Source organism: Pistacia vera, unplaced genomic scaffold, assembly GCF_008641045.1.
Source record: "Pistacia vera cultivar Batoury unplaced genomic scaffold, PisVer_v2 Contig978, whole genome shotgun sequence".
NCBI classification, from domain to species: Eukaryota; Viridiplantae; Streptophyta; class Magnoliopsida; order Sapindales; family Anacardiaceae; genus Pistacia; species Pistacia vera.
Window position 1 is genome coordinate 132,284 of NW_022196865.1, and position 27,858 is coordinate 160,141.

The 27,858-nt window shown below is 31.8% G+C and overlaps 3 protein-coding genes and 1 pseudogene across 3 annotated transcripts; 1 reads left to right on the forward strand and 3 right to left on the reverse strand.

Annotated features, from left to right (window-relative positions):
* Positions 1-848: 848 nt before the first annotated feature.
* On the forward strand, positions 849-6,216 carry LOC116121397 (choline-phosphate cytidylyltransferase 1-like). Its single transcript, XM_031407353.1, has 8 exons — positions 849-1,097; positions 2,710-2,823; positions 3,053-3,148; positions 3,773-3,815; positions 4,544-4,699; positions 4,810-4,890; positions 5,662-5,772; positions 5,901-6,216. Exons 1-8 carry the CDS (start codon positions 958-960, stop codon positions 6,030-6,032), a joined length of 873 nt encoding a protein of 290 aa, XP_031263213.1. The 5' UTR covers positions 849-957; the 3' UTR covers positions 6,033-6,216.
* Positions 6,217-8,308: 2,092 nt separating this feature from the next.
* Positions 8,309-9,289, reverse strand: LOC116121404 (RING-H2 finger protein ATL74-like). Its single transcript, XM_031407361.1, has one exon. The coding sequence runs from the start codon at positions 9,189-9,191 to the stop codon at positions 8,673-8,675; it is 519 nt and encodes a 172-aa protein (XP_031263221.1). The 5' UTR covers positions 9,192-9,289; the 3' UTR covers positions 8,309-8,672.
* A 4,391-nt stretch (positions 9,290-13,680) lies between these two features.
* On the reverse strand, positions 13,681-17,712 carry LOC116121391 (annotated as a pseudogene).
* A 4,683-nt stretch (positions 17,713-22,395) lies between these two features.
* LOC116121403 (polygalacturonase QRT3) lies at positions 22,396-26,474 on the reverse strand. The gene is made up of 3 exons (XM_031407360.1): positions 26,209-26,474; positions 25,901-26,128; positions 22,396-23,498 (listed from the first exon to the last, which is right to left on the reverse strand). Exons 1-3 carry the CDS (start codon positions 26,392-26,394, stop codon positions 22,416-22,418), a joined length of 1,497 nt encoding a protein of 498 aa, XP_031263220.1. The 5' UTR covers positions 26,395-26,474; the 3' UTR covers positions 22,396-22,415.
* Between the last annotated feature and the right edge of the window lie 1,384 nt (positions 26,475-27,858).

Here is a 27,858-nt window from a genome sequence, read left to right on the forward strand (position 1 = left end):
ATGTCCGCATGGATTATAAATTTATACCGTGTAATCCTTCTTACATAAACATCAAGTCATCTAATTCAACGTTTTATATTATTCTATTTTTATTAAATTAAATTTTAATTTAAAAAACTTATTAATTGAATAGACAAAAATACCCTTTATCTTTAACTCTAGCAAGTTACATTAGACATCATGGTTTTGTTCAACTTTAATTTTTGATAACAAATATTTTATCAAGCAATACTAAAATATAATTAAGTAATATTAATCCCAATCTTGACCTTAGATTACTATTAACTTGATCCAAAGGTACAATTAACACAATAAATTCATAATATTTACTGAGAATTAGTTGACCAAATAAGCAAAGATTAAAATTCTGTCCGGATCAAAACATTGGCTTGAGAGGAAGAAGATTGGATTGCAATAGCTTGAGCGAAAGATGATTAGATTATACAAAGACTTGAATGGGGCTCTTGGCTCAAGTCTTGGGTTAATATCTCCTTACGAGCACTTATAAAATCAATTATCATTGTTTTTGTTTTTAAAAGAGTATCGGATCCGACAAGGTTTAGACATATTTTTTACTTAAAAGTTCTTTATGAACCTACAAGAGTAAATGTTATTGTTTTTGTTTTAAAATCTTATTGGATTTGACGGGATCCAAGTTTCAAACTCGAGTTTACAAGTTTAGGAGAATTTCTGTAATATTAAAGAAAAATAGAAAATAAAATAACAAATTCCTAATATTTTTAAATTATCGATATTTGGGTATATTGGTAAATTCATTAGCTATTTTTGATTTATTTATTTTTTTCTATTTAATTTTTCTTTGAGTTTCAAGCCACTTGGACTTGACGACTTGTACCAAACTACCATGCCGTACAAGTCGTTAGAAATTCATTAGACTCAGAAAATTCGTGTCTTCTCTTCTCCGTAACAAAATCAGCTGAGGTTAGAGCGGAGTCAATGGAGGAGCCAAAGGTTGTACCTTTAAGTACAAGCACTACAGAGGCTCCCAAGGACCGCCCCGTTCGAGTTTATGCTGACGGCATCTACGATCTCTTTCACTTTGGCCATGCTGGCGCTCTGGAACAAGCCAAAAAGCTGTAAATTATCTCTTCTTTTCTTCTTTTTTGTTTGGTTCATGAGAAAACTTACACTTTTTCCTGGGAAGTTTTAGTTTTTACTCTACCCTTTTGTACTGTTAGTAAAACTTACTATTTCTAGAGCTGTAATTTTTTCTTTTTAATTTTCTTTTTCTTGTTTGTTTCATGAGAAACTTACACTTTTTTTTCGAGAAGTTTTTAATTTTTTGTTGTAACCTTTGATCCACCGACTAAAACCCAGAAATGAAATTGCTTGTAAGTTAATCTTTGTAATTTTTAGAATTTTATTTTCTTCTTTGTTTGATGAGAAACTTAGACTTTTCCCGGAAAGTTATATTTTTTTCGTTTCACCCTTTGGTGCAGTTAGTGAAACCCAGAAAGGAAATTACTCTCTCTATAGCTGCAATTAAAAAAAAAAAAAAAGAAAGAAGATTTTTTTCTTGTTTGTTTTATGAGTAACTTACACTTTTGCCGGGAAGTTTTAGTTTCTGTTGTACCCTTTGATGCAGTTAGTGAAACCGAGAAATGAAATTACTTGTTAATTACTCTTTCTGTAGCTGTCATTTTTTTTTATATTTTATTTTTCATTTTTTTCTTGTTTGTTTCATGAGAAACTAACACTTTTTCTTTCATTTTGTGTTATGTAGTTAGTCAAATCCAGAAACGTAATTACTTGTAGATTACTCTATTTATTACTTCGAGTAGAAAGCTCTTTTTGTCCTTTTTGTTTTGTAATTTAACTTTAGTGTAATTCTCTTAAGTTGTAGTGCTGTTCTTGTTTCAATTGAAGTTAAGTAGATGATAATTTTGTATGATTTTGATTATGGTTCATTTTATGGTATTGATTTGATAATGTTACTGGGTTTAGTTTAAAAGGGATACATATTGTGTTAAAATTACTGAAATTCATATCTGGTTCTATGTTTTATGTTACTTATGTGAAATTGAGTTAGAATACATAATTTCTTATCGTGTTGTGTTATTAATGTGATTTTGAGCTGCATTTTTTATTTTGTTACCAATTTTTAAGTTGAATAGTAGTGCTGTTCTACCTTACTGCAGGTAAGGTTATGCCCCCACCCTGTTTTGCCAGCCCTTGGATCATAGTCTGAGGGACCATGATCCAATGGTTGATAAAGCTGGGGTCATGTTTCCTGACAGTAAGTTATCAATTCCCTGAATAGTAATCTAATGTTCCATGTCACAAAGCTCTCCTTTGAGGAAAGACAGGAAAATGCCTCAGTTCCTTCACTCGAGCTAAATCGGATATTCTATTATCACTCCTCTAGTATACTTGCCACTTCCCTTGGTGGCTTACTCTTGGTCCAGGACCATACCTGAAGTCATTGTCCCTGTACTGTTAGTAGGATTTCTGACTATGATACTTGTTTGCCCAATTTGCTTTAACGTTTTCTGTGTTTATTTCATTTCATCAATTTGTTTTTCTTACTTCCATTTAGTTTACTGACTGTTCTGAATTCAAGTTTGAAAATCTAGAATCCACTAAAGTCATCATACAAAAGTGGGGTATGAATGAAACCCAATGCGTTTCAGCTGAAAGTTTCTTGTCTGTTAACTTCATTCCGTTAATAGTTCATGGCTTAAACTGTAGGTTTCCAAATACTTATTTGCTTGTTGGGTGCAATAATGATGAAGATACTCACAAATACAAGGGGAAAACTGTCATGACTGATGAGGAGCGGTACGAGTCACTTCGCCACTGCAGGTTGGTGTTTATGTGCTTGCTTTACTGACTAAGTTCAACTCAGCGAATTTTCATTTAAAGCGTCATAAAATTCCATGTTTCCTCTTCCTTTTGTAACACTCTGTTGGTCACCAAGGATGGAATGTACTTTTCCAAAATATGATTTCTACCCAAAGTCCATTGTAGTGCGTAGTGGGAAAACCTGAAGTTATGTTGCTTGAAGGCCTAGTTTCTATTGTACGTGATGCAGGTGGGTTGATGAAGTTATCCCTGATGCGCCCTGGGTGGTCACCCAAGAGTTTCTTGACAAACATCAGATTGACTACGTGGCACACGACTCTCTTCCGTAAGGTTACTCAGCCCAAGTAGTGTACTTTAAATTGTCATAGCATGTTATTTTAAAAGATCCCATGCTTTTGAAGTAATTCCAATGTTGACGGGGATACTTGATATGTTGAATTTCAGTTGATTGTGAAGAATTGCGAACTCTTTGATTTGGGATTATGGAAGCCACAGTAAAAACTATCCAACGTATTCTTGAAATAGCTTTATCTATTATTTTCATAGTGTTTTTTTTTTTTTAAATTCTGGATTATGGGTATATTGAAATTGAGTTGATGGTGCTGAAATGAGAAACCCTATTGGTTAGGGGCATCTGAACAATATCCAATTTGTTCTTCCAGTCTCTGAAATAGCTTTATCTTTTCTGTTCTTTGTATTTGTTTCTTAAGACTAACTGTTCAAAACCTTTCCGAGATCTCAATTTTCCTTTTCATCTTACTATTGTTTGCCTTTTTTTTTTTTTTTTTTTTTTTGTCTGATGTGACGATTTCTAATGGTGGAAATATAATTTTATCACCTACGTGGCTTTCCTCTCTTAATTTTGCATTTAGTGTCATTATTTTATTTTTATTTAAGATAATTATTGGCAATTATGTTTTGATTGTTACTTTTTACCTAAAAATTGTAGTTATGTTGATGCAAGTGGTGCTGGAAAGGACGTCTATGAATTTGTAAGTTTTGAGAGATGGCTGAATTGTGTGATCATTTGCTTTTACATACAATGCACAATTGTTGTTGTTTTTGATGATGGTGGGGGTGGGGGTGGGGGTGGGGGTGGGGGTGATGGGGGATATTGGGGTACTGGTTTGGTAACATTACTTGGTCATTACAACCCTTGTTTCTAGAATGGGCTCAGACATTTTGAAAACCTAATAAATAAAAATGGAAATGGAAACTGGGTTCTCTCACAGGGCCTGTTTTAAAGCATTGCCTCTTATTAAGTTAAAAGAATCTTTCCTTTTTATAGTTTATTGGACATAGTAGGGAGAAAGATCAATAAAGAACTCATAGAACAAATTGCCTTTAATGAGCCACAAACTATTTTCAGATACTTATCATTCAAGTCAAGTATTTTGAAACTATATAGAAATACATTTAGACTTGTTTCTTATTTGTCCTACTATGACTAGGATTTCTAGAACTCAGGGATATAGTTATATCTCACACTAGAACTTAAAAGGATACACTCTAAGTCCAAAAGACCGTTTTATCAACCCTGATTCATATGAAACCGAATGGACTCCTTACAACAAGAAACTAGAAATAAAAAGATACTAAAATTCTTATACAACTAATAAACTTAATTAAGACCAGATCAACAACAAAAAAGTCTCTAATAGCTATTAAGTTTTGGGTGGTTCAATGTAGTTCACTATGTAACATGAAATTTTTTATACAGGTGAAGTCTGTTGGGAAATTCAAGGAAACAAAACGGACTGATGGCATCTCTACATCAGACATTATAATGAGGATTGTTAAAGACTACAACCAATATGTGATGCGTAATTTGGACCGTGGATATACAAGAAAGGATTTAGGTGTTAGCTATGTTAAGGTATGCGCTGTTTATTATGCGACCCTGGTTTACTTCTTTCAAGCTTTGCCTGATTAAATTCTGCTTCTGTGAGAGAATTGATCTCTTTAATTCCTATTCGTTTCCATCAGGAAAAGCGGCTGAGAATGAATATGGGGCTTAAAAAGTTACAAGAGAAAGTTAAGAAACAACAAGAAAAAGTGGGAGAGAAGGTGTGTAAGCTATGCTGTTCTTTTAAAAATGTGGTCTATACTTCAGTTATAGCATTCTTTTGAAAATGTGGTATATACCTTTCTTGTTCACTCTTCTTTTTAAGATGTAATTGTTCAAAGAACTGCCTATTGAATTTCATACTCTCAGAACTGTGCTTAGAGAGTTGGAATCGGTTATAGTTAACTTAAAATAACATCAAAATGTTAGGTGAGCTTCTTGCTTTTTGAGAATCTGGCCTATAAGTTTAATTAAGTGATAATAGTCAAATATTTTGAAAAAAAAAAAGGGGGAAAGAAATGCAAAAGTTGTTTCAAAGAATTAAGCAGGAAAAAATTGATTAATTGAAATGTTATTGGTCCTCCTTATAGCAAAATTAGGATTCTGCCACTGTTCTACACCAGCCTACATGAAAATGAATAATAATTCATGTTTAAATGATTTTTTGGCATGCTACACTAGTTCCAGAATATATGGAGTTCAGTGTGGCCCTCTTTTATCTATTGGATTTCTTTTTTTTTAATCAAAATTAAATTACTTGTTCAAGCAGCAGGCAGATTCTTATGTTAGAGTACACAGGCTGACCTATTTAGGGTAGTAATATCTTAAATTATATTATGACAAAGTTGTTTATGTAAAGATATTAGAATCGAAAGTGTTTCTAAGTTCTGTAATCTGTGACGATTAGTATTGGCATTGAATGGTGTTTACTTTTTTGAGAAACTTGCATATGACTTGTATGAGTAGCATGTTTACTCTGATTTACATTACAGATACAAATTGTGGTGAAAACGGCTGGTATGCATCGCAATGAATGGGTAGAGAATGCTGACCGATTGGTTGCTGGATTTCTTGAGATGTTCGAAGAACGTTTCCATAAAATGGTTAATCTTTCTCTTGCCCCATGGCTCAACTAACTTTGCCATATTTCAACCTTACAGCCTATGCACATATAAATCAATAAATGATTCTCCTGTATACTGACTACATATGATGTGCTCTTGTTACTTAGGGAACGGCCATTAGAGATCGGATTCAAGAGCGATTAAGAGGGCAGCAGTTAATTGGGTTCATATGTGACAGAGATGATGAAGATGATGCATACTACTACAATGACAGTGATGAAGAAGAAGAAAAATTATGACGAAGAAGGTGACTTCATAAAAACTTGAAAAATTCTCGAAGTGTTGCATCTTTACCAAGTCTTTAGTAATATTTTTATATGCAGTGCTAATGGTTTTTAGCATTGCATATTATACAATAAGTAAAATATTTCAACAGAACCATGTAGTAAAACATGCTGAAGCCAACTAGTTTGTTTATCATAACTCACACGTGCGTCAAACCTTAAATCTCCATAACTGTCCCATACTCTTCTAGAGTTTGCATCTTCTTCCCCAAACAGTGGCTACTTGAATCCACATGAAAATATTCTATAGAACTGATTCATGGCATCCGACTAATGAAAGAGCGTGCATTGGCGTAGATTCATGACCATTCATCTGGCTGAGTTGGGAATCAACTTGGCACCAGGTCATACCATAGATAAGAAAAAATGAAAACAAAGCATATCTTTAACAAAGACCTCACTAAATTATCTTTGTTAGAATGGTATTAATGAGTTAGTGCATTTGAATTTGTGTGTCTTGGAATCAGTGATAAGATCAGAATATCCTGTGAGTTTTAGATTCCATATTATTCAAGGTCTAGTCCCTCTTTCATTCCTCCATTGAAAATGTTCCCACCAAGTTGGCCAAAACCATGTCTCAATTGGTGCCTACTGTGGTGCCACGCGTCCCATTTTTTTTTTATTAATTCTTCTTGAATATCAAAATCTCTCAATGGCATGAATTGACTCTTTCCCTATCACATGTTATAACAATTTAGTTGTCTGTTGGATGTCAATTTCATATCTCAATCATTGATATACTTTGCTAAAGAATACTTTTTCGCATCCAATGAGCACATGGAATTTCAGGTACTTTGATATTAAAGAGAGGATCGAAAGTTCATATTACAAAATACTTGAAAGTTTTATCAACATGACTCATGCTTTCTTGTATTTAGAATCATATTTTGGGTATATTGATATGGTAAATCTCACCACATATGCATAAAAATCACCTATCTCGATAGTAGTTTGGAGAAGTAAAGAAAATATGTATACAAATTGTTATTAGACAAACGTACAGATAATTGATACATGGTTTTATGCATTATATTGATGTTGGAACTTTATATATGTTGTCTTCTAGCCTATAGAACATATGGGAATTCCATTGGTGAAATTGCAATATGTCCTTTAAAAGGGTAGTGGTGGTTGCTTTCATGATCATGGCATAACTTGGTAGCAAATTGTACAATCAAAGCTTTATAGCATCCCACTTACTCTCTGGCCATAGCAATCAATGTTTATATCTCTGGAGTCAATTGCAAGCTCAAGTTCAAAGTAGTTGTTTAAGACCTAAGAGAAAATGAAGGTGCCATCTTTTAGATAGTGACACCCACCTTCCTTTGCTTGCTAATCTCTTGTTGATTCTAGATTGATCTCGAAGTTGACAGTTTGGAAAATGTTAACCCTATATGACAATGCTTTTTTCAGGAGTTTTTTGGTGTAGGATGCATTGATATCATAAAATTTTTTTTTTTTTTTTTTTTGTGTTCTTAAAATGAATAGGAGAATTTCTCAACGTTTTGTTTAAGTTATAATCAAAACTAACGGGAAATCATTACAAATATTGTTTATTTTACCTACCCATGAGTAACCCAACGGTAAGGGCGAACAAGGTTATGCATGGCTTCAATCCGTAGTCCCATATTCGTTTTCTTGTTGGGTACAAAAGTAGTATTTTTGCTTATGATTTATTTAGGAGGGGTACGGTGGTGAGTTGATGTGAGATAACTTTTCTTGAGTATTAGTTAAAGTGTGCATAAGTTGGCTAAATCACCTCAAGTAACAAAAAAAAAAAAAAATTGTTTTTTTTTTCCTATTTGAAATGATACCATTACTAGTCTATCTTAAATTATTGTACCATTTTGCTGGATTTTAAATTATCATATACTATTATAAATTTTAATCTAAAAGTTACTTTTGATATAAGGATAATATATCATTAACTTTTACTAATTAGATAAAGTAGCTAATCTCATAAAATGAACTTGCATTTGAAATTCATTGTTGAATTTTTGGAAACAATTTTTAATTGTTGAAGGGTTGACACTTCATAAAAAAAAAAATCTCTGCTATTCACTCATAAAATTTGAATCCACATCATACTTGATAATGAATAAAACCATCCATCACTAAGTCAAAACTTTTATCAATTAATTAAGATAATCCACTACAAAGGAGAAAAAGTAAAACATTGTTACTAATTGAAACACGTAAAAGCTACATAATCATAAGCTAGAACTCCTCTAATAACTTCTTTCTAAGATTTGATTCCATTCATCTATTTTTGTAGTTTTAAATTATCTCTCATCACCCATTAAATCTCTATCAATTAATCCTTCAATTTAATAGAGGGAAAAACTTTTATGTAACATACATCTTCATTAACTGGTTGTATATGCATCTATTACAGTTTGATACTTATATGCATCTATTACACTTTGATGGTATCAGAAGTAGAAGATGATTTAAAAAAAAAAAAAAAAAAAAAAAAAAAAAAATTCAGACTTTTGACCAAACCTCGAGAAAAAGTTATGATAATACATACATAATCCTATATAAAACATACTAATTAGGTTGTAGTTAATACTAAATTAAAAGACTAATTGTTCACTAATGTGTGACAACAATTTGATCTAAGGAATGGAAAGAGTGATTGGAATTCTTAAGCCTGTGCCTGCAAGTAGGGCAAGAAGAGTGAGAGAGAAGCCACTTATCAATACATGGAACGTGGAAACGATGGTTGCATTTGGGAAGAACCCTAATTTTATCTCCATCAATGAAGTCCACAAGACAAATAGCACAAGTTCCTGAAGCTGATGATGATGATGGTGAATTATCTGAAGAATTATTGACAAAAGTTGAAGTGGGCAAAGCCACAACTTCTTTCTTTTTAAGCCCTGAGTTTTGTCTCCGAGAAACAAGCCATTGTCTTGGCTCGGTGACGACTCTGTATGTGCATTGAAACACACATTGGAGGGTGGAGTTGAGGCCTAGAGCACACACTAGAGCACAAAGCATGGCAACCATGATCACCGTGACATTGAAATCAATGGTGGAGGATTGTTGTTGCTGAGATTGATGACTGTGATCATGACAATTTGGAGAAGGAGATGGTGAAAGATCAGCCATGGAGAAAGAGAGATGGATATTTGAGAGAAAGTGTGGGAAATATTGAAGGATGAGTAAGCAAGAGAGAAAAAGAGATCATAATACAAACAAAGAAACATGAGGGCTATGAGCTATAAATAAACATTAGCGAATTTTCCGTACAAGCCAACTCATACAAACCGATATAGTGGTTAGCAATCCAATGCATAAATTCTTATGAATTTATATATTGTTAAAAGCTAAAAATTTACAATTGTAATAATCTGTAATTGTTTGAGCTCAACCAAGTAAATATTGTGTGCTTGGATTTGTTAATTAATTAGAGACTCGAGACTTATAAACTAGTTTATACCATTGGAAATGTTATCTTTTCAATGCAAAAATATGCGTCGGAAAACAAAAATCTTATGTTTTGAAAAAAGACTTCTGGCACAAAAGCATTTGTTAGAAAATCGTCAAGCCAGTCCTGTTTGGGAAAACGTATGTTTGTTCAATAAAAGCATCGACATAACCTATGTGGTGCAAGACGCATTCAAAATTTTTTTTATGTCGGAAATGTTTTCCTCTTCGTCTACTCAAGTAGATACTGCTTGTTATATATTTTCGCAAGCCTGATATTGAAATTGAAGCCTTTGCCAAACCTATAATATTTGAGAAGCAATAAACAATGGTCTTTGTTCATACAGATACCTATGAGAAGGCTTAAACCCCAAACTTTGTAGGAGCAAACCACAAACCTGACCATCCCACTAAGCGTTTATGGGATTATATTGTGAGAAATATAATATAGTTATAAACTACCTATGATTAGCAATATGGTGAAATGAAATGGAGGCTAGCTACGGGATATGCTTACATGATAATCCACTGTCTTTCTGCCTTTCATTTATGCGCTTCAAAGGGAGAAAAAAGCATCTCTTTCTCCAGGATTTTTGTCATTTTCTATTGGTTAGTTTCATCAAGTTGGTACAGTCATCAAGTTTTTTTGACAAAGTAAATTCTAGCTAGACCATTAATTTTCAATGAGGATGACTGTCACCAGATTTTGTTTCTGCCACTAATAATTCTTTGCTTGCTTTTTTTTATATGATAAATCATTTGTACTCCATGTCTCCAACAAAAGAATCTACATACGTGTAATGATAGATAATAGTGTGTTTTATAAACATACGTCATTAAATGGTGAATTATACATATTATATAAAATGAAGCATTAAAGCTTTTAAATATAATCAAGCTCAAAGTGGGGGATATACAATGTTTATTATTATTATTATTATTATTATTATTATTTTTTTTTTTTTTGGTTTGGTAACCTAAGTATCTGAATCAATTTACGTACACCTCAACTAATCTCTAAGATCTATTAAACATCCTACAAGCCCAATAAGTCAAATAAATCACAAATGTTATAAATCATTATTTTGTGTGATTCGAACAAAAAGACATCTAGATAATTTATAGCTTTATCATCTAGTCACAGGCAAGTGATAGGGGATGTACGGTGTTTGCTCTAGCCTTTTTGCGTTGTGGATGTTCCACTTCAAAATCTCACTTTATTTAGACTTTTTTTTATCATTGGATTGGGCCTATATGTTGGAACTTAGGCTTTTAGGCTCTAATAAATTTCATGTCCAAGTAAAATCACTAAAGTTGCTCATTCAACTTTATGTTATGTTTCAAGTAGATCTTAATATTTCAGGCTCTAATATTTTGCATTTAATGAAATGCTGAAGATGGTGGTGGGGGTCAACAACTTCAAGAATATCACTTTCTTTGTGGGTGAATTAATTTGAAATCTCATCACTTGATTTAACACAAACACTTGTTTATATTTCATTAGATTGGGCCTATATGATGGAACTAGCTAGAGTTTTTCGCTCTAATTTCATGTCAAGTATAGGAGCAAAAATCATCATATATTGAATTCAGAGAGTTATCATATTTTTCGATCAGGGTAACATTATCTTTTAAACAATCAGATCTCTTTCATATAGGTTTCGCCCATAAATTTAAAATTAATTTATATACTATTTATGAGAAAAAAAAAAATATATATATGTATATATATTTATTGTATCTTTCTTTCACCAAATTCACTATCTTAATACAGTTGATTTTAAGCATTTTTTTTACCATCAAAACTCTAAAGTATCCAAAGAAGTTTGGAAAAGACTTAAGAAATCTGGTGCAACATTGTGCAAATAAGCAAGACATAATGCCTTTTTTTTTTTTTGTTTTTCACATATTTTTATTTATTTTTCATTAAAAGCTAAATAAAATATGGTCCTTATCCATCCCCATGAAAAGAAAAATATTTTCTTATCTTTGCCTTGTAAGCTTTATGGCAGCTTTATTCTCAGGTCAAAAACAATTGTCTTCGTAATTTCTTGGGTTGGATTTGATAAGATAGATGAAATGATCCTTTGGTCAAAAAGTGATTGATGGAGCAGAAGTCCTATCTTCCCTAAACATATCACCATCATGCAGAATTAATTAATTATTAGTAATTTTTTTCTCTTAAATTATTCAATTCTTCTTAAATAAAATGAAATTAATTAATTATTAATAAAATGTTAATTAATATGTATCTAACACGAAATAAATTGTGATTTTGAGTTAATTTCAAATTTCTTTTCCTTCTTGTCGTAGTTGAAAAAAAAAACAAGAAATATAATTGGATTGTCAAAAAAGATGACACTAATTTCTAAGCCTCTCTCCTTCACTTTACAAGATTTCTCGGGTCAAGATAATGACAATTCCCCGTGCCATGTAGTTTTCCAAAGTTGTCTATTTGTGTCTTAATTATCACTTTCTTGGTTTTAATGGTTTTAGAGCTTAGAATTTGTTTCACATCATCCAATAGATGGCCTGTTATGAAATATATATGTATGACTAAGCTTCTCCTCTTTTTGAGTTAGTTTTTTAAAGGGAGTTTTACCCAAACTCATTTATAATGTATGAGAATTATAAGTGCATATCGTCAAATTAGAAGCGGCTTCTACTTGTTTGTTTGGGGCTGTGATTGGGTTAGACCAATTGGAAGTGGTTTTTACCCGTTTGTTTGGGGCCATGATTGGGTTTGAACTAGTTGGAAGTGGCTTGACCCACTTGTTTGGGGCAATGATTGAGTTTAGACCAGTTGGAAGTGGCTTTTGCCTATTTATTCGGGACAATGATTTAGTTTGGACCCAAGGTTTATCGAAACAATAAGTTGATATCTAAAAGGTTTTAAAACGACAAATAGGTATCTTCTATCATGTTTTGTTAGTAATTTTCGTTTGATAATAGTGAAAAGACTAAAATACTATTGAAAGTTTAATATTTTAGTTTTTTATAAATTTAAAAATTTTAAAAAACCTCATAAGTTTGCTAATTTGACTAAATACCCCAATATATAAAAATTTTATAAAATAACAAAAACACCCCTGCCACCTGCAGTGCCAGATTCCGGCCACCAGCACAGGAATCTGGTCGGAAAAATTGCGCTACGACACAGACCCATCAGATCTGTGTCGTAACACGTAGATCTGGTATTTTCTAGTAAGATCTGGCCAGAAAAGGCCAGATCTACGACCAGATCTGGCCGTCGAGGCTGGAATCTCACCGAAAAATCGTGTTATGACACAAACCATTCGGATCTGTGTCGTAACACGTCAATATGGCATTTTCCGGCCAGATCTGGCTGTCGAGGCCGAAAAAGGCCAGACGTAGATCTGGCTGGAAAAGGACATATCGATGTGTTACGACACAAATCTGACAGGTTTGTGTCATAACACAATTTTTCGGCCAGATTTCGGCGGTGGTGGCAAGAATCTGGCACTGCGGGTGGTAGGGGGTGTTTTTGTTATTTTATAAAATTTTTATATATTGGGGTTTTTAGTCAAATTAGTAAATTTAGGGGGGTTTTTTAAAAATTTTTAAATTTATAAAAAAACTAAAATATTAAACTTTTAAGGGCATTTTAGTCTTTTCACTATTATCAAACGAAAATCACTAATAAAACATGACAGAAGGTACCTATTTATCGTTTTAAAACCTTTTGAATACTAACTGGTCGTTTCCATAAATGTAAGTCATTCTCTCATTTATTTGGGACAATGATTTGATTTTGGACCCGTGTCTTACACACTGAGCCTTAGGGCACATCACTAAAACTGAAAGTGACTTCTAGTTAAGCATTTATTAAGTTTGTTAATATATCACTTAACATAATATATATATCTTAAAAATTCAGTATATGATAAATGATTTACAAATATAAAAATCATAGTGGATTATTGGTTATTCGGTTTGTAAGTTAAAATTAAAAAACATTCTCTTTTTTATTTTTAATTTTGATTATGAACATCTCTAATTTATTTAACATTTTGACCTAGATTCAAGAAATTTAGTAAAAGATATAAAACTATCAAATTAGATCAAGAATCTTAAAAAAAAAAAAAAAAAAAAAAAAAAAATCATTTCTTACGGATGTGACATTATATTTTTATTTATTAAATATTCTTCTTTATTGTAAAAGAAATGGACCATCATAGAACACATCAAATAACTAAGATTTAAAAAAAAAAAAAAAAAAAGTGATAAAATGTGAAGGCTGACTCATAACAAGGAAACAACAACTTTATTAAAAGTAATGCAATCTTTATTAATTTATTTTTCCGCTTAACATTAAAAAAAATACTCTCTCGCACCATGTTATTCTGATCAACAGCCCACGCAACCACCCCATTAACAGCCTTATCCATTTCCACAACCACCACATTACTAGAAATATTTGTCACAGCATGTGTCACAAACCCTGGACCACCCTCCCATGTAAATGAATACTGAAAATGACAGATCTTGTTAGGGAACAACAAAATTGAAGAGAAATCAGCCACCCTTCGTCCCATTTCCGGTGACCGACATTTTCCCAACCGTCGACTTTACTTCATCCGTTCACATTGTTCCGGTCGATCACCACTTGGTTAATGCTGCTAAACCCTCCATCCATTTCACAATTGGAACATTTTTACTAGGGCTGCCATTGAACATATTGTCCACAATATTTAGCCCCGAAATTCTACCCTTAATTGATTTTAAAACAACGTTTGCATCCCCTAAGAAAAGTCCATTTGTTACATGGACTTGCACAGGATCTTCAATCACAATTGCTGTGTAATCGAAGTAACAATTATCAACTCTTGTTAATGAGCTCCGGATTGCTTAATCAAAACTCCTACACCTCCAAACCTGTGGCTTTATTATAGCAATGGACCCCGGTGAGAATATTAGCTTGTCCAGTTATAAAACTCCAATGGCACTGAGAAAATTGCAACGTCGGTTATGGCATTATCGTTGCGGGCCAGCACAATGCGGTGCCGGAATAATCCTTCTCAATTTTGTCACCGCCGACCGAGGTGTTGCCCCAGGAAGCAATTTGAGATGTAATTTCATGGCCTTTTTGGACTGAGATTCCCTGGGAGGAGAAGTGGAGGAAGAAGCATTTGTTGATGCGATTCGGACCGAATCTACGATGAAAATTCTCCTCCCTGGTAACTCGAATCGAAAGGATGTCATGAAGGTTTATGTCTTCGTAGTAGTTTCCGAATGATTGTGATTTCATGGTGAAAAGATCAGGATTTTGATGGTTTATGGAGCTTTTTTTCACTTGGGAATTGTTGACCATAGCTCAATGAGATGGCGATCACTTGGAAAAGTTGTTGATGCCGTAGAGTTCCTCCTTTTACCTGTTAAAAATTAGGAAATATATTGAGCCTATCGAATATTACATAATATTATTTCAACAAAGTACAATTTCGAATAATTATATACAGCATCATTTCAGTAACATACATTCCCGAATAATTATATACACCATCATTTCAATAATACAATCTTGAATAACTGTTTTATAACATCATTTTGGTACCATACAGACATTTTTTAGCAACATTTTATATGAACTTACCATAAAATTATATAAACGAGCATTTTAAAGTTACAAATTGTATACACACAATTTTAGTAACATGCAGATGATGTTTTAGTCATATTTATGAAAGAATTAATATAAAGTTAGATTAAATAAATAACTAGGAAACTGACATTTTAGTAATAATTATCTCATATGAACATAACATGAAAATCTAAAGAAATGAACAGTGATTAACTTTAAAGTTCAAAAGATAATTAGCGTTCTTTACAAGAAAAAAAAAAAAAAAGACACGTACATTGTACCTCGATAAAAGTTTGTACAAAGTATTGAGTGTTTCGAAAATACATCATTTCAGTAACATGCAGATAAATTATTTAGTCACATTAATGAATGAATGCAATACTTAATTAAAACAGTAGTGATATAAACTTTAAATGTCAAAAAGATTAGTCAATCCACTGTATGGGAAAAAAAAGACTACATAGAGTATTAGCTAGTAGTGAAGACACATATTGCACTTTATTGATTCTTTATCAAAAAAAAAAAAAAAAAAATTCCATAAAAAAAGACTATATAATGCTTATTATAAATAAAAGAAGCATAAAATAATTCCTAAGTATAAGAAAGTGAACGAATTGATAAAAAGAAGAACTTTACAATTCTGATAACAATTTTGCATCTAGGTTTCTATAGTTAAATTAGTAAAAGAGAACTTTAATAGCTTTTGGAGCATTAAAAATGGAAAAATGAATGAGTAAAGTTACCTTCATCTAGATCTTTGGATCAAAATCAATCATCTTTGCAGAGTTAATCTAACGGCTTAGATGGTACAATTGGATTTTCTCATAAATAAAATCCACTACTCTAAGAAAATAATAATAATTAGAGTTTCTAGATCCGTCGGTGATCTAATATTTCTGTGGAAAGAATAGTAATAGTTCCCTATTTTCGACAATCCTTGTATATAGATATTATAAGAAGGTTCCATAATTTTCAAAGAAGAAAAATATTAAAAAGGTTGTATTCGTGTCTCTCTCAGGGGTCCCAGCACAATCCATTTACAAAATATTTTTTATTAAATCAAAGTGTTATTTTTCCAAATTCAAAAGGTCGTATTTCTCTTCCTAATAAAAGTTTTAAGTATTGGCAGTCTTGTGACTGGCTTTATTCACCTGGACCTGGCCCTCATACTGAAACCCTACATGAACATTGCAGTAACAGCCAGAAAAAAAATATATATTTATGGTAGCAACGTTTCATATATTCGGTCATTTGACTGCTTTGAACCTGACTTTTAAGAAAAAAATCAACTACCAGTACGTAAGTTGTTTTCTAACACGCAACGTCTATTACACTCTTGTGTTGTATGTGTTGTTTTTTCTTGGTCTAACCTGTACAGTTTTTTTTTTTAAATAATTTTTAAAACTTTATGACTTCACAAAGGGATGTAAGATTCTGACGTTTTATTACTCATTTGTTTGACAACTCTCTGATTTTAGGGTGTAATAGATGTTGTAGAATTAGTGAATTTTGATGCTACACTTGTAACATAAATAAAGCCCTAAAAGGATTAATTAGTTTGGAAAAGAAATTGGTTTAAAAGTGCATTCCCATGCATGAAAGGCAGAGCTAAACACACTGCGCAAAATTGAAAACGTGGGCGCAAAACCACATACCAAAAGTGCACAAAACACTCTATTTCTCTTTTCAAACACCTTCAATTTCAAAGACCTTGAATAAATATAACTAAATCATAATATTTAACTAAATTTCAGGAGTCCAGCAAAAACTTCACTCTTTAATATAAGTGTTTGACTGTTTGTTATCATTGGTTATGGAAGTAATTGCATTTTTCCAAGTTCTATAGTTTAAAGTATCGGGATATACCCTCTAATTAAATATAAGATAAGAAAAACTAGACATCAAGAGTAAATTTAGGCTTTTAAACTGGGATAATATAAAAAAAAAAAAGGGTATTATGATTTTTAAAAACAGAAAACCCTCCTGTATCCAATTGCAGCGTTTGTTAATTCAAAAGGGTATATGATTTTTGTGAAATATTATAATAAACAGTAATCCAGATTTCAAAATATATACAAACATTTGCACTTGAAATACCAGAGAGGGATTAAGTACTAACCACAATGTTGCCTCCACCAAAGAGGGGAAACCTGATGGGCTTGCTGATTTTGTAGTTTCCACCTTGCAAGTCAATAACAAGACCACCCAAGTCATTGACTCCAGGCAGCATTTCCTGGCCTTTCTGCCCTTGAAAAGCTTCATCCATAACTTGAAGAAAAGCATCACTACACTCTTGTACTCCAGTTGGTCTGCTCCAATCCAAGGGTAAAAACTCTCCCATTCTGCAACATATTTTCAAAAACAGTAAACACAAAAACAAATCACAAATGATGAAATATGAGTTATGAGACTCAATTACCCTTTTGGTGTCTGGAGCTGCGCAGGAGGCAAACTAGGGGGAGAAATATTTTGGATTTTTGCTTGGAACTCACCAGCTTCTTGTCTTTTACGGAGAGAAAAGAAGAAGAAGAAGAGAAAGAAGAAGTGGTTTGTGTGACAAAGAAACAAAAAGAAGCAGAAAGCTAAGAAGTGCTTCTTCATTTTGTATTTTAGTGGTCAGACTGTTATTACTACTTGGTGTAAAAAAAAATAAAAAGTTGCAGGACCGAGGAGTTGTTCCTGGTTAAGCTGTTTGTTTAACTAGTCTCTTTCTATATATGTGTTGGTGACTTGAGTTACTCTAAGCCTTTGTATTTAACCAGCAAAAAACTAAACAAAATGCAAATCAATTAGCAGTTTAGCACATGTTTGGTTGAGTCATAAATATTTATTATTATTATTATTATTTTTTGTTACAGCTAAAAAGAGGTTACAAATTATTAAATAAGCTGTTGTAATAAGTATGCTAAAACAGTTTAAAGTTTTCCTGAAAACTTGTTGTAGGCTTCATTAAAATGTTTAAAGTGTTTAAAATGTTTGATTCGATTCTTTCTTATATTTTTAATAATTTGAATATCAAAAAACTCTTTTACATTTTTTAAATCAAAATAATTAAATATTGTTTTCATAAAAGACTATATTCATAAAGTCTATAGTGAGAGAAAACATACCCAATTGATACCAATGATGACTCATTCAGGTAGATATCATATTGGTTTGAAATAAAAAAAAGGTTGATAACATTTCTTCTCACAACTTTCCCTCACAAACGTCTGTGTGATAGTCATAATTGGTCAAACAAGACTTTTGCGGACTGAACAATTATGAGTTGATATGTCGCGTTTGTAAAAGAAAATTGTTTATGAATATAGTATTATTGGTTGGTTTGAGTCAAACTTTATTAAACGAGATAAAGTTTGACTCACTATGCCGATGCCATGATGTTGACCTTGAATGCAAAAACCAGTAGAGTGAATGATGACAGAGACAGAGGGGCTCCAGCTGATACCCAGAAGAGCTTGTTCTTTTAATACCCTGAAATTCCTGGCAAAAAACTCAATATATGCTGATGTCATTAACTGTTATCAAAATCTTTTAACATTCTCATAAAAATTAAATAAGGTTTTTTATTTATAATACATATCTTTTTGTCCGTAATTGACAAGAAAACTTATTTTTAAAATTATATTACTTACAAAAATTGTGGATGAAGAGTAAAATTTAGGGTGCATATAACCCACTTTGATCAATTAAAGGAAAATTCAAATTTCAGAGAAGACAAACAGTGAAATAGTCAAATATACTATTTTTTTTCATTAAAAAAATTTTTGTTTTAAAACAAAAATTAATTAATTTGTTGTAAATAGCACTTTACATTATAGGACCTCCTGGTTTTGTTTTTCTTCTTTATTAATAGATATTGTCCAAAATATATATATATATATATATATATATATTAAACAAAAGTAAAGTAGAAGCGGGAGGAAATGGAATTGATTCTTGTAGGTTACTGAGGCTTAACTGGAAAGCGAAGTCGTAGAAGCGCTTATGGTTATGGGAAGTGGGATCCTTACTTTCTTTCTTTTGTGCTTTATTGCCATCTTTATACTAAGGACACATGCAAGCTGTTACCTTTACAAGAAATTAGAAAATCAAAAATATAAGTTAGAAAGCATTTATTGCAATAATTAAGATGGTAGTTGAAATATTTGCAGTTAATTCAGAAACCTCTTTGATTGTTAATTTTTGATGATCTTAACATAAATGTTATACTTCATTGAGTCATATATCAGATAAAAACAATAGATATAGTAGTTTTTACATAAATTTTATATAATTTTGTTTGGTTGTATAATTCAGTGATAAGCAAACATTATTGTATCATATATGAAGCTAGAATTCTGAGTGATCTCATCACATTAAATGGAATTCTGAATCAGGATTCTCACTTATTTGATTTATACTTTTATCAAAAAAATTAGGATTATGGTCAACGATTAGTAAAAGATAAATTTTATCATACATTAAAGATAAGAACAAGGATGGACCATCACCTTTATTAGTGATACAGGAATTCTTGCATAATTTCATTATAGTAACCAATTGTTTGTGTTCTAGGTACAAATTAGTCAAAACTTTCGGATTTTCTTACTTCTATTTGAGGATTAATTGACTAAATTGGTAATGGATATAGCACCGACTTCCGACAACGATAATATAAGCACAATTGAAAAATATTAGGGAAATTCATACTTATTGAAATATTATGGATGATCCACATTCCACACTTATTTTTCTATCTCTAAAGTAAAGAATAGTAAAATTCCTTTCACATACTATTTGTACACGGGTATTTTCTTTCGTTTTATCCATGTATTGTTTTTAGTATCGTATATGCTTTTTGAAATTCTGGTTGAATTTATTTAATTTAGTATACTGTATTATAAATGATGTTAGATCATGTTTTTGTGGGAGATTTTTTTTTTTTTTTTTTTTTAGAATAAAACTGTTTGAAAACATGAGAAAAATTAATATTCAAAGATATTATTCCTAGAAAATTCGGCTTTGACTTTTTTGCTTCGTAAGCCTGTAAGGCTGTAACTAACAAGGAAAGAAAAAGTTGCATGGACTCTATTATTTTGTAGAGTGAAAGATGGGCCTTTTGTAATTGGGCTTCTGTACTAGCCCATGATGAAGCTTTGGGCCTAACGAACCCTAACTTGGAGATGAAAACGCTTTTTAATAGAGCTTTAGCCATAACCGATCGTGATCAATAAACCACCGGTTTCGCTTGGTGGGCTGGGAATGCCCGACTTATTAATTTATTCGGTAAATTGTTGGGGGCTGGTGTAATACATTAATTTTTGTTCACAAAACTATTTTAGTAGTTGTTTTAAATATGTTATATATTATTTTATTTTTAATATTATCGATCACAAACTGGTCAAATAAATAAAAGAGAAAACTAACGTATGTATGATATGTTTTTATTAAACAGAAATACTGATAACAAATATGTCTGTCCCACTTTAGATTTTTTTTTTCCAAAATCTTATCATAACGACATTTGTACTTTAATTGACGAGAAAACTAATAAATGCAAGCCTAATAACTTTACAATTGAAAGCTTTCACTTTCATTAGGTTTATGATTTGGTAACAATTATTTTTTTATCTAAGAATTTAATAAATTTCCAAAGTGGTTAATCTCATTGTTACATCCATCGTCCAATAAAATAAAAAATTTTGTACATTGACTTTGGAAAAACCTGTTAGTTATGTTATCCTCTAATCCAATCTTTTTATAGTGTTTTAATAAATAAATAAATTAATTCCATCTCTCCAAATTAATATAAATTCTTCAACATGAGTAGGCTCACCAACTCTCAAATGCCCAACTACACACACCTGAAAACAGAAAATATTTGTTGAACTTTCAATTTCAACCCCCATCCTGATTCTACCTGGAAAATTAAATGTTTAATTCAGCAAATTGAATCTCCGTTTCAAACATCAGCTTCTCGACTCTTTCAGGCCAACAGATTGATAATAACAGTTATATAATTTAAACCTTAATTTTCTTGGTTGTGGATAGACTTCAGGTACATAGACCTTCTAGATATGCATGAATGAGAGAATTTTCAAATTGAGAAAAAAATTAATCAATTATTGATGTATATAATTCCATGGAAGAAATTTCAATTCTAACAACTAGTTTCAACTACGGTACATTTTAGTATTTTCTGTTGGAGTTGTCGACTACTTCAGCATTAATGGGTAAAGGAGACGCACTCGGGGGTCCCGTTGCCTAGTCAGCGGGCGGGGGCAGCGCCCCCGAGCCCGTAGGCGGTTTTGGGCTTTTCTATGTATAATCACTATAAGATTTCTTTTAAGTTATTTATTCCTTTTTTGGGTTGAGCTTAGGAATAGGAATCCTTGTAAAACTAGGTTTAATCTCTTAAACCTAGTATATAAATATACTTTTCTCTTGTTATAAGTGTTAGAGCAATTCATTCATTGTAAACGAGAGAGGTGAGGCATATTGCAATAATATTGACTCACCTGGACGTAGCTTACATTGGGTGAACCGGGGTAAATCGTGCGTATTATTTTTCTTTGTTTACTGTTTGATTTGTTTTACTATTATATTTTGTTCCTGTTGTTGTCTCTATTTCATTCATTTTCGGAGCAAACAAACCATTTCAACTCCTAAGTATTCAAAGAGGTTGGCCTGGTGGTAAAAACACGTGTGCTTCCTTCCTTGACTTCTTGGGTTCAAACATTGGGGTCACTTATCTCAATACATAATTATGTTTTACCTGATTCATTGGATTTGTAAAGTATTCAATAAACACCAGAGATTAGTTAAGATACACGTAAACTGGCATGGACTCCCCGATTACCCAAAAAAAAAAAAAAATTTAACTCATGAAAATTATGAGATATGGACCTAACATCCGTAGTTAAAACTCGTTTAAGCTACAGTTAACAAAGATTTGTAAGATTTTGAACTCTGGCATGTAAAAATTAACTTTGTTTAAGTTCGACTCTTAATAAAATCAAGATGTTCACANTTGTTGGTGAGAAAAATCAGGCAGCCCAACCCATTTCTTGTGTTTGTCTTGTAATTTAGGAAGCTTTATGATAGCGGGCCCAATTATTGTCATGTTATATTTCTCTAAATTCTTGGAATGAAGTAAATATTTGATGTCAATTTCTCCATTAAATAAGGTCAAAAAAATTGTAAAAAAAAAAAAAAAAAAAAAAGTGATAAAATTGTGAAGGCTGGACTCATAAGCAAGGAAAACAAACAACTTTATTAAAAAGTAATGCAAATCTTTATTAATTTAATTTTTCGCTTAACAATTAGAAAAAAATACTCTCTCTCACCATGTTATTCTGATCAACAGCCACAGCAACCACCCCATTAACAGCCTTATCACTTTCCACAACCACCACATTACTAGAAATATTTGTCACAGCATGTGTCACAAACCCTGCAGCCACCCCTCTCATGTAAAATGAATACTGAAAATGACAGATCTTGTTAGGGAACAACAAAATTGAAGAGAAATCAGCCACCCATTTCGTCCCATTTCCGGTGACCGACATTTTCCCAACCGTCGACTTTAACTTCATTCCGTTCACATTGTTCCGGTCGATCACCACTTGGTTAATGCTGCTAAACCCTCCATCCAATTTCACAATTGGAACATTTTTACTAGGGCTGCCATTGAACATATTGTCCACAATATTTAGCCCCGAAATTCTACCCTTAATTGATTTTAAAACAACGTTTGCATCCCCTAAGAAAAGTCCATTTGTTACATGGACTTGCACAGGATCTTCAATCACAATTGCTGTGTAATCGAAGTAACAATTATCAACTCTTGTTAATTGAGCTCCGGATTGCTTAATCAAAACTCCTACACCTCCAAATCCTGTGGCTTTATTATAGCAATGGACCCCGGTGAGAATATTAGCTTGTCCAGTTAATAAAACTCCAATGGCAGCTGAGAAAATTGCAACGTCGGTTATGGCATTATCGTTGCTGGCCAGCACAATGGCGGTGCCGGAATAATCCTTCTCAATTTTGTCGCCGCCGACTGAGGGGTGTTGCCCCAGGAAGCAATTTGAGATGTAGATTTCATGGCCTTTTTGGACTGAGATTCCCTGGGAGGAGAAGTGGAGGAAGAAGCAATTGTTGATGCGGATTCGGACCGAATCTACGATGAAAATTCCTCCTCCCTGGTAACTCGAATCGAAGAGGATGTCATGAAAGGTTATGTCTTCGTAGTAGTTTCCGAATGATTGTGATTTCATGGTGAAAAGATCAGGATTTTGATGGTTTATGGAGCTTTTTTTCACTTGGGAATTTGGTGACCATAGCTCAATGAGATGGCGATCACTTGGAAAAGTTGTTGATGCACGTAGAGTTCCTCCTTTTACCTAGTTAAAAATTAGGAAATATATTGAGCCTATCGAATATTACATAATATTATTTCAACAAAGTACAATTTCGAATAAATTATGTACAGCATCATTTCAGTAACATACAGTCTCGAATAAATTATACACAACATCATTTCAATAAAATACAATCTTGAATAAACTATTTATAACATCATTTTGGTAACATACAAACGGATTTTTTAGCAACAATTTACGCATGAACTTAACATAAAATTATATAAACGAGCATTTTAAAGTTACAAATTGTATACAACATCATTTTAGTAACATGCAGAATGATGTTTTAGTCATATTTATGAATGAATATAATATAAAGTTAGATTAAATAAATAAGCTAGGAAAGACTGATATTTTAGTAATAATTATCCCATATGAACATAACATAAAAATCTAAAGAAATGAACAGTGATTAACTTTAAAGTTCAAAAGATAATTAGCGTGTCTTTACAAGAAAAAAAAGACTACGTACATTGTACCTAGATAAAAGTTTGTACAAAGTATTGAGTGTTTCGAACATACATCATTTCAGTAACATGCAGATAAATTATTTAGTCACATTAATGAATGAATGTAATACATTAAATTAAACAAGTAGTGATATAACTTTAAATGTCAAAAAGATTAGTCAATCCACGTATGGGAAAAAAAGACTACATAGAGTATTAGCTAGTAGGTGAAAGACACATATTGCACTTTATTGATTCTTTATCAAAATTTTATTTTTTTTTCCAATAAAAAAAGACTATATAATGCTTATTATAAATAAAAGAAGCATAAAATAAATTCCTAAATGTTATAAGAAAGTGAACGAATATGATAAAAAGAAGAACTTTAACAATTCATAATAACAATTTTGCATCTAGGTTCTTAGATTAAATTAGTAAAAGAGAACTTTAATAGCTTTTGGAGCATAAAAAAATGGAAAAATGTTTGAGTGAAGTTACGTTCATCTAGATCTTTGGATCAAAATCAAATCATCCTTGCAGAGTTAATCTAATGGCTTAGATGGTACAATTAGATTTTCTCATAAAATAAAATCCAAACTACTCTAAGAAAATTAATAAATACAGTAGAGTTTCTAGATCCGTCGGTGATCTAATATTTTCTGTGGAAAAGAAATAGTAATAGTTCCCTAACGTTTTCGACAATCCTTGTATATAGATATTATAAGAAGGTTCCATAATTTTCAAAGAAGAAAAATATTAAAAAGGTTGTATTCGTGTCTCTCAGGGGGGTCCCGGCACAAATCCCTTTACAAAATAATTTTTTACTAAATTAAAGTGTTATTTTTCGAAGACAAATTCAAAAGGTCGTATTTCTCTTCCTAATAAAAGTTTTAAGTATTGGCAGTCTTGTGACTGGCTTTATTCACCTGGGACCTGGCCCCTCATACTGAAACCCTACATGAACATTGCAGTAACAGCCAGAAAAAAAATATATATTTATGGGTAGCAACGTTTCATATATTCGGTCATTTTGACTGCTTTGAATTCCTGACTTTTAAGAAAAAAAAATCAACTACCAGTACGTAAGTTGGATTTTCTAACACGCAAAACGTCTATTACACTCTTGTGTTGTATGATGTTGTTTGTTCTTGGTCTAACCTGTACAGTTTTTTTTTTAAATAATTTTTAAAAGACTTTTAATGACTTCACAAAGGGATGTAAGATTCTGAACGTTTTATTTACTCATTTGTATTGACAACTCTCTGATTTTAGGAGTGTAATAGATGTTGTAGAATTAGTGAATGTTGATGCTACACTTGTAACATAAATAAAGCCCTAAAAGGAATTAATTAGTTTGGAAAAGAGAATTGGTTTAAAAAGTGCATTCCCATGCATGAAAGGCAGAGCTAAACACACTGCGCAAAATTGAAAACGTGGGCACAAAACCACATACCAAAAGTGCACAAAACACTCTATTTCTCTTTTCAAACACCTTCAATTTCAAAGACCTTGAATAAATAATAAACTAAATCATAATATTTAACTAAATTTCAGGAGTCCAGCAAAAACTTCACTCTTTAATATTAAGTGTTTGACTGTTTGTTATCATTGGTTAATGGAAGTAATTGCATTTTTCCAAGTTCTATAGTTTAAAGTATCGGGATATACCCTCTAATTATAATATAAGATAAGAAAAACTAGACAGTCAAGAGGTAGAATTTAGGCTTTTAAAACTGGGATAATATAAAAAAAAAAAAGGGTATTATGATTTTTAAACAGAAAAACCCTCCTGTATAACCAATTGCAGCGTTTGTTAAATTCAAAAGGGTATTATGATTTTTGTGAAATATTATAATAAACAGTAATCCAGATTTCAAAAATATATACAAACATTTGCACTTGAAAATACCGAGAGAGGGATTAAGTACTAACCACAATGTTGCCTCCACCAGAAGGAGGAAACCTGATGGGCTTGCTGACTTTGTAGTTTCCACCTTGCAAGTCAATAACAAGACCACCCAAGTCATTGACTCCAGGCAGCATTTCCTGGCCTTTCTGCACCTGAAAAGCTTCATCCATAACTTGAAGAAAAGCATCACTACACTCTTGTACTCCAGTTGGGTCTGCTCCATATCCAATAGGGTAAAAAACTCTCCCATTCTGCAACATATTTTCAAAAACAGTAAACACAAAAACAAAAATCTACAAATGATGAAATATGAGTTATGAGACTCAATTACCCTTTTGGTGTCTGAAGCTGCAGGAGGCAAACTAGGGGGAGAAATATTTTGGATTTTTGCTTGGAACTCAGCCAGCTTCTTGTCTTTTACAGAAGAAGAAGAAGAAGAAGAAGAAGAAGAAGAAGAAGTTGTTTGTGTGACAAAGAAACAAAAGAAGAAGCAGAAAGCTAAGAAGTGCTTCTTCATTTTGTATTTTAGTGGTCAGACTGTTATTACTACTTGGTGTAAAAATAAAAAATAAAAAGTTGCAGGAGCCGAGGAGATTGTTCCTGGTCAAGCTGTTTGTTTCACTAGTCTCTTTCTATATATGTGTTGAGTGACTTGAGTTACTCTAAGCCTTTGTATTTATACACAGCAAAAACTAAACAAAATGCAAAATCAATTAGCAGTTTAGCACATGTATTGGTTGAGTCTATAAATTATTATTATTATTTTATTTTATTTTTTTGTTACAGCTAAAAAGAGGTTACAAATTGTTAAATAAGCTGTTGTAATAAGTATGCTAAAACAGTTTAAAGTTTTCCTGAAAACTTGTTGTAGGCTTCATTAAAATGTTTAAAGTGTTTAAAATGTTTGATTCGATTCTTTTTTATATTTTTAATAATTTGAATATCAAAAAACTCTTTTACATTTTTTAAATCAAAATAATTAAATATTCTTTTTATAAAAAACTATATTCATAAAGTCTATAATGAGAGAAAAACTTATCCAATTGGTACTAATGATGACTCATTCCGATATAGATTATATTGGTTTGGAATAAAGATAGATTGACAAATATTTCTCACAATTTTCTTTCACAAACGCCGACATAACAGTTCGCAATTGGTCAGATAAGACCTATTGCGAGCTGACCAATTATAAGCTAACACGTTGCATTTGTAAGAAAAAATTATTTGTGAGTGTAATATTATAACTAGATGGTTTAAGTAGAACTTCATTAAATGAGATAGATAAAATAATACATAATGGTGATAACTCTTCAAATCCCACTTCACGAAGTGGGTAGAAAATTTTAAAATGAATAATCATATAGATTGTTGATATATTGTTGATATCCAATTAATAAGTGAGATTTTGTACAAAAGAACACATAGGAAACGGCATGCAATGAGCAAGAAAAGGAAAAGATGGAGATGAAGAAAGGAGAGGAAAAAAAATAAAATAAAATAAAACAAAAGCAAAGTAGAAGCAGGGAGGAAATGGAATTGATTCTTGTAGGTTACTGAGGCTTAACTGGAAAGCAGAAGTCGGTAGAAAGCGCTTATGGTTATGGGAAGTGGGATCCTTAACTTTCTTTCTTTTGTGCTTTTATTGCCATCTTTATTGCCAAGGACACATGCAAGCTTGTTACACTTTACAAGAAAGATCAGAAAATAAAAAATATAAGTTAGAGAAAGCATTTATTGCAATAATTAAGATGGTAGTTGAAATATTTGCAGTTAATTCAGAAACCTCTTTGATTGTTAATTTTTGATGATCTTAACATAAATGTTATACTTCAATTGAGTCATATAATCAGATAAAAAACAATAGATATAGTAGTTATTTTACATAAATTTTATATAATTTTTGTTTGGTTGTATAATTCAGTGATAAGCAAAACATTATTGTATCATATATGAAGCTAGAATTCTGATGATCTCATCA

What these genes read in the sequence shown, in the direction of transcription:
- LOC116121403 (XM_031407360.1), bottom strand. Translation starts at nt 26,394, where the DNA reads ATGAAGAAGCACTTCTTAGCTTTCTGCTTCTTCTTTTGTTTCTTTGTC. An exon ending in CAGCTTCAGACACCAAAAGG is followed by an intron (nt 26,129 to 26,208) that starts GTAATTGAGTCT and finishes AATATGTTGCAG; the next exon opens with AATGGGAGAGTTTTTTACCC. An exon ending in CTGGTGGAGGCAACATTGTG is followed by an intron (nt 23,499 to 25,900) that starts GTTAGTACTTAA and finishes ATTTTTAACTAG; the next exon opens with GTAAAAGGAGGAACTCTACG.
- LOC116121397 (XM_031407353.1), top strand. Translation starts at nt 958, where the DNA reads ATGGAGGAGCCAAAGGTTGTACCTTTAAGTACAAGCACTACAGAGGCT. An exon ending in GAAAGGACGTCTATGAATTT is followed by an intron (nt 3,816 to 4,543) that starts GTAAGTTTTGAG and finishes TTTTTTATACAG; the next exon opens with GTGAAGTCTGTTGGGAAATT. An exon ending in AAGAACGTTTCCATAAAATG is followed by an intron (nt 5,773 to 5,900) that starts GTTAATCTTTCT and finishes CTTGTTACTTAG; the next exon opens with GGAACGGCCATTAGAGATCG.
- LOC116121404 (XM_031407361.1), bottom strand. Translation starts at nt 9,191, where the DNA reads ATGGCTGATCTTTCACCATCTCCTTCTCCAAATTGTCATGATCACAGT.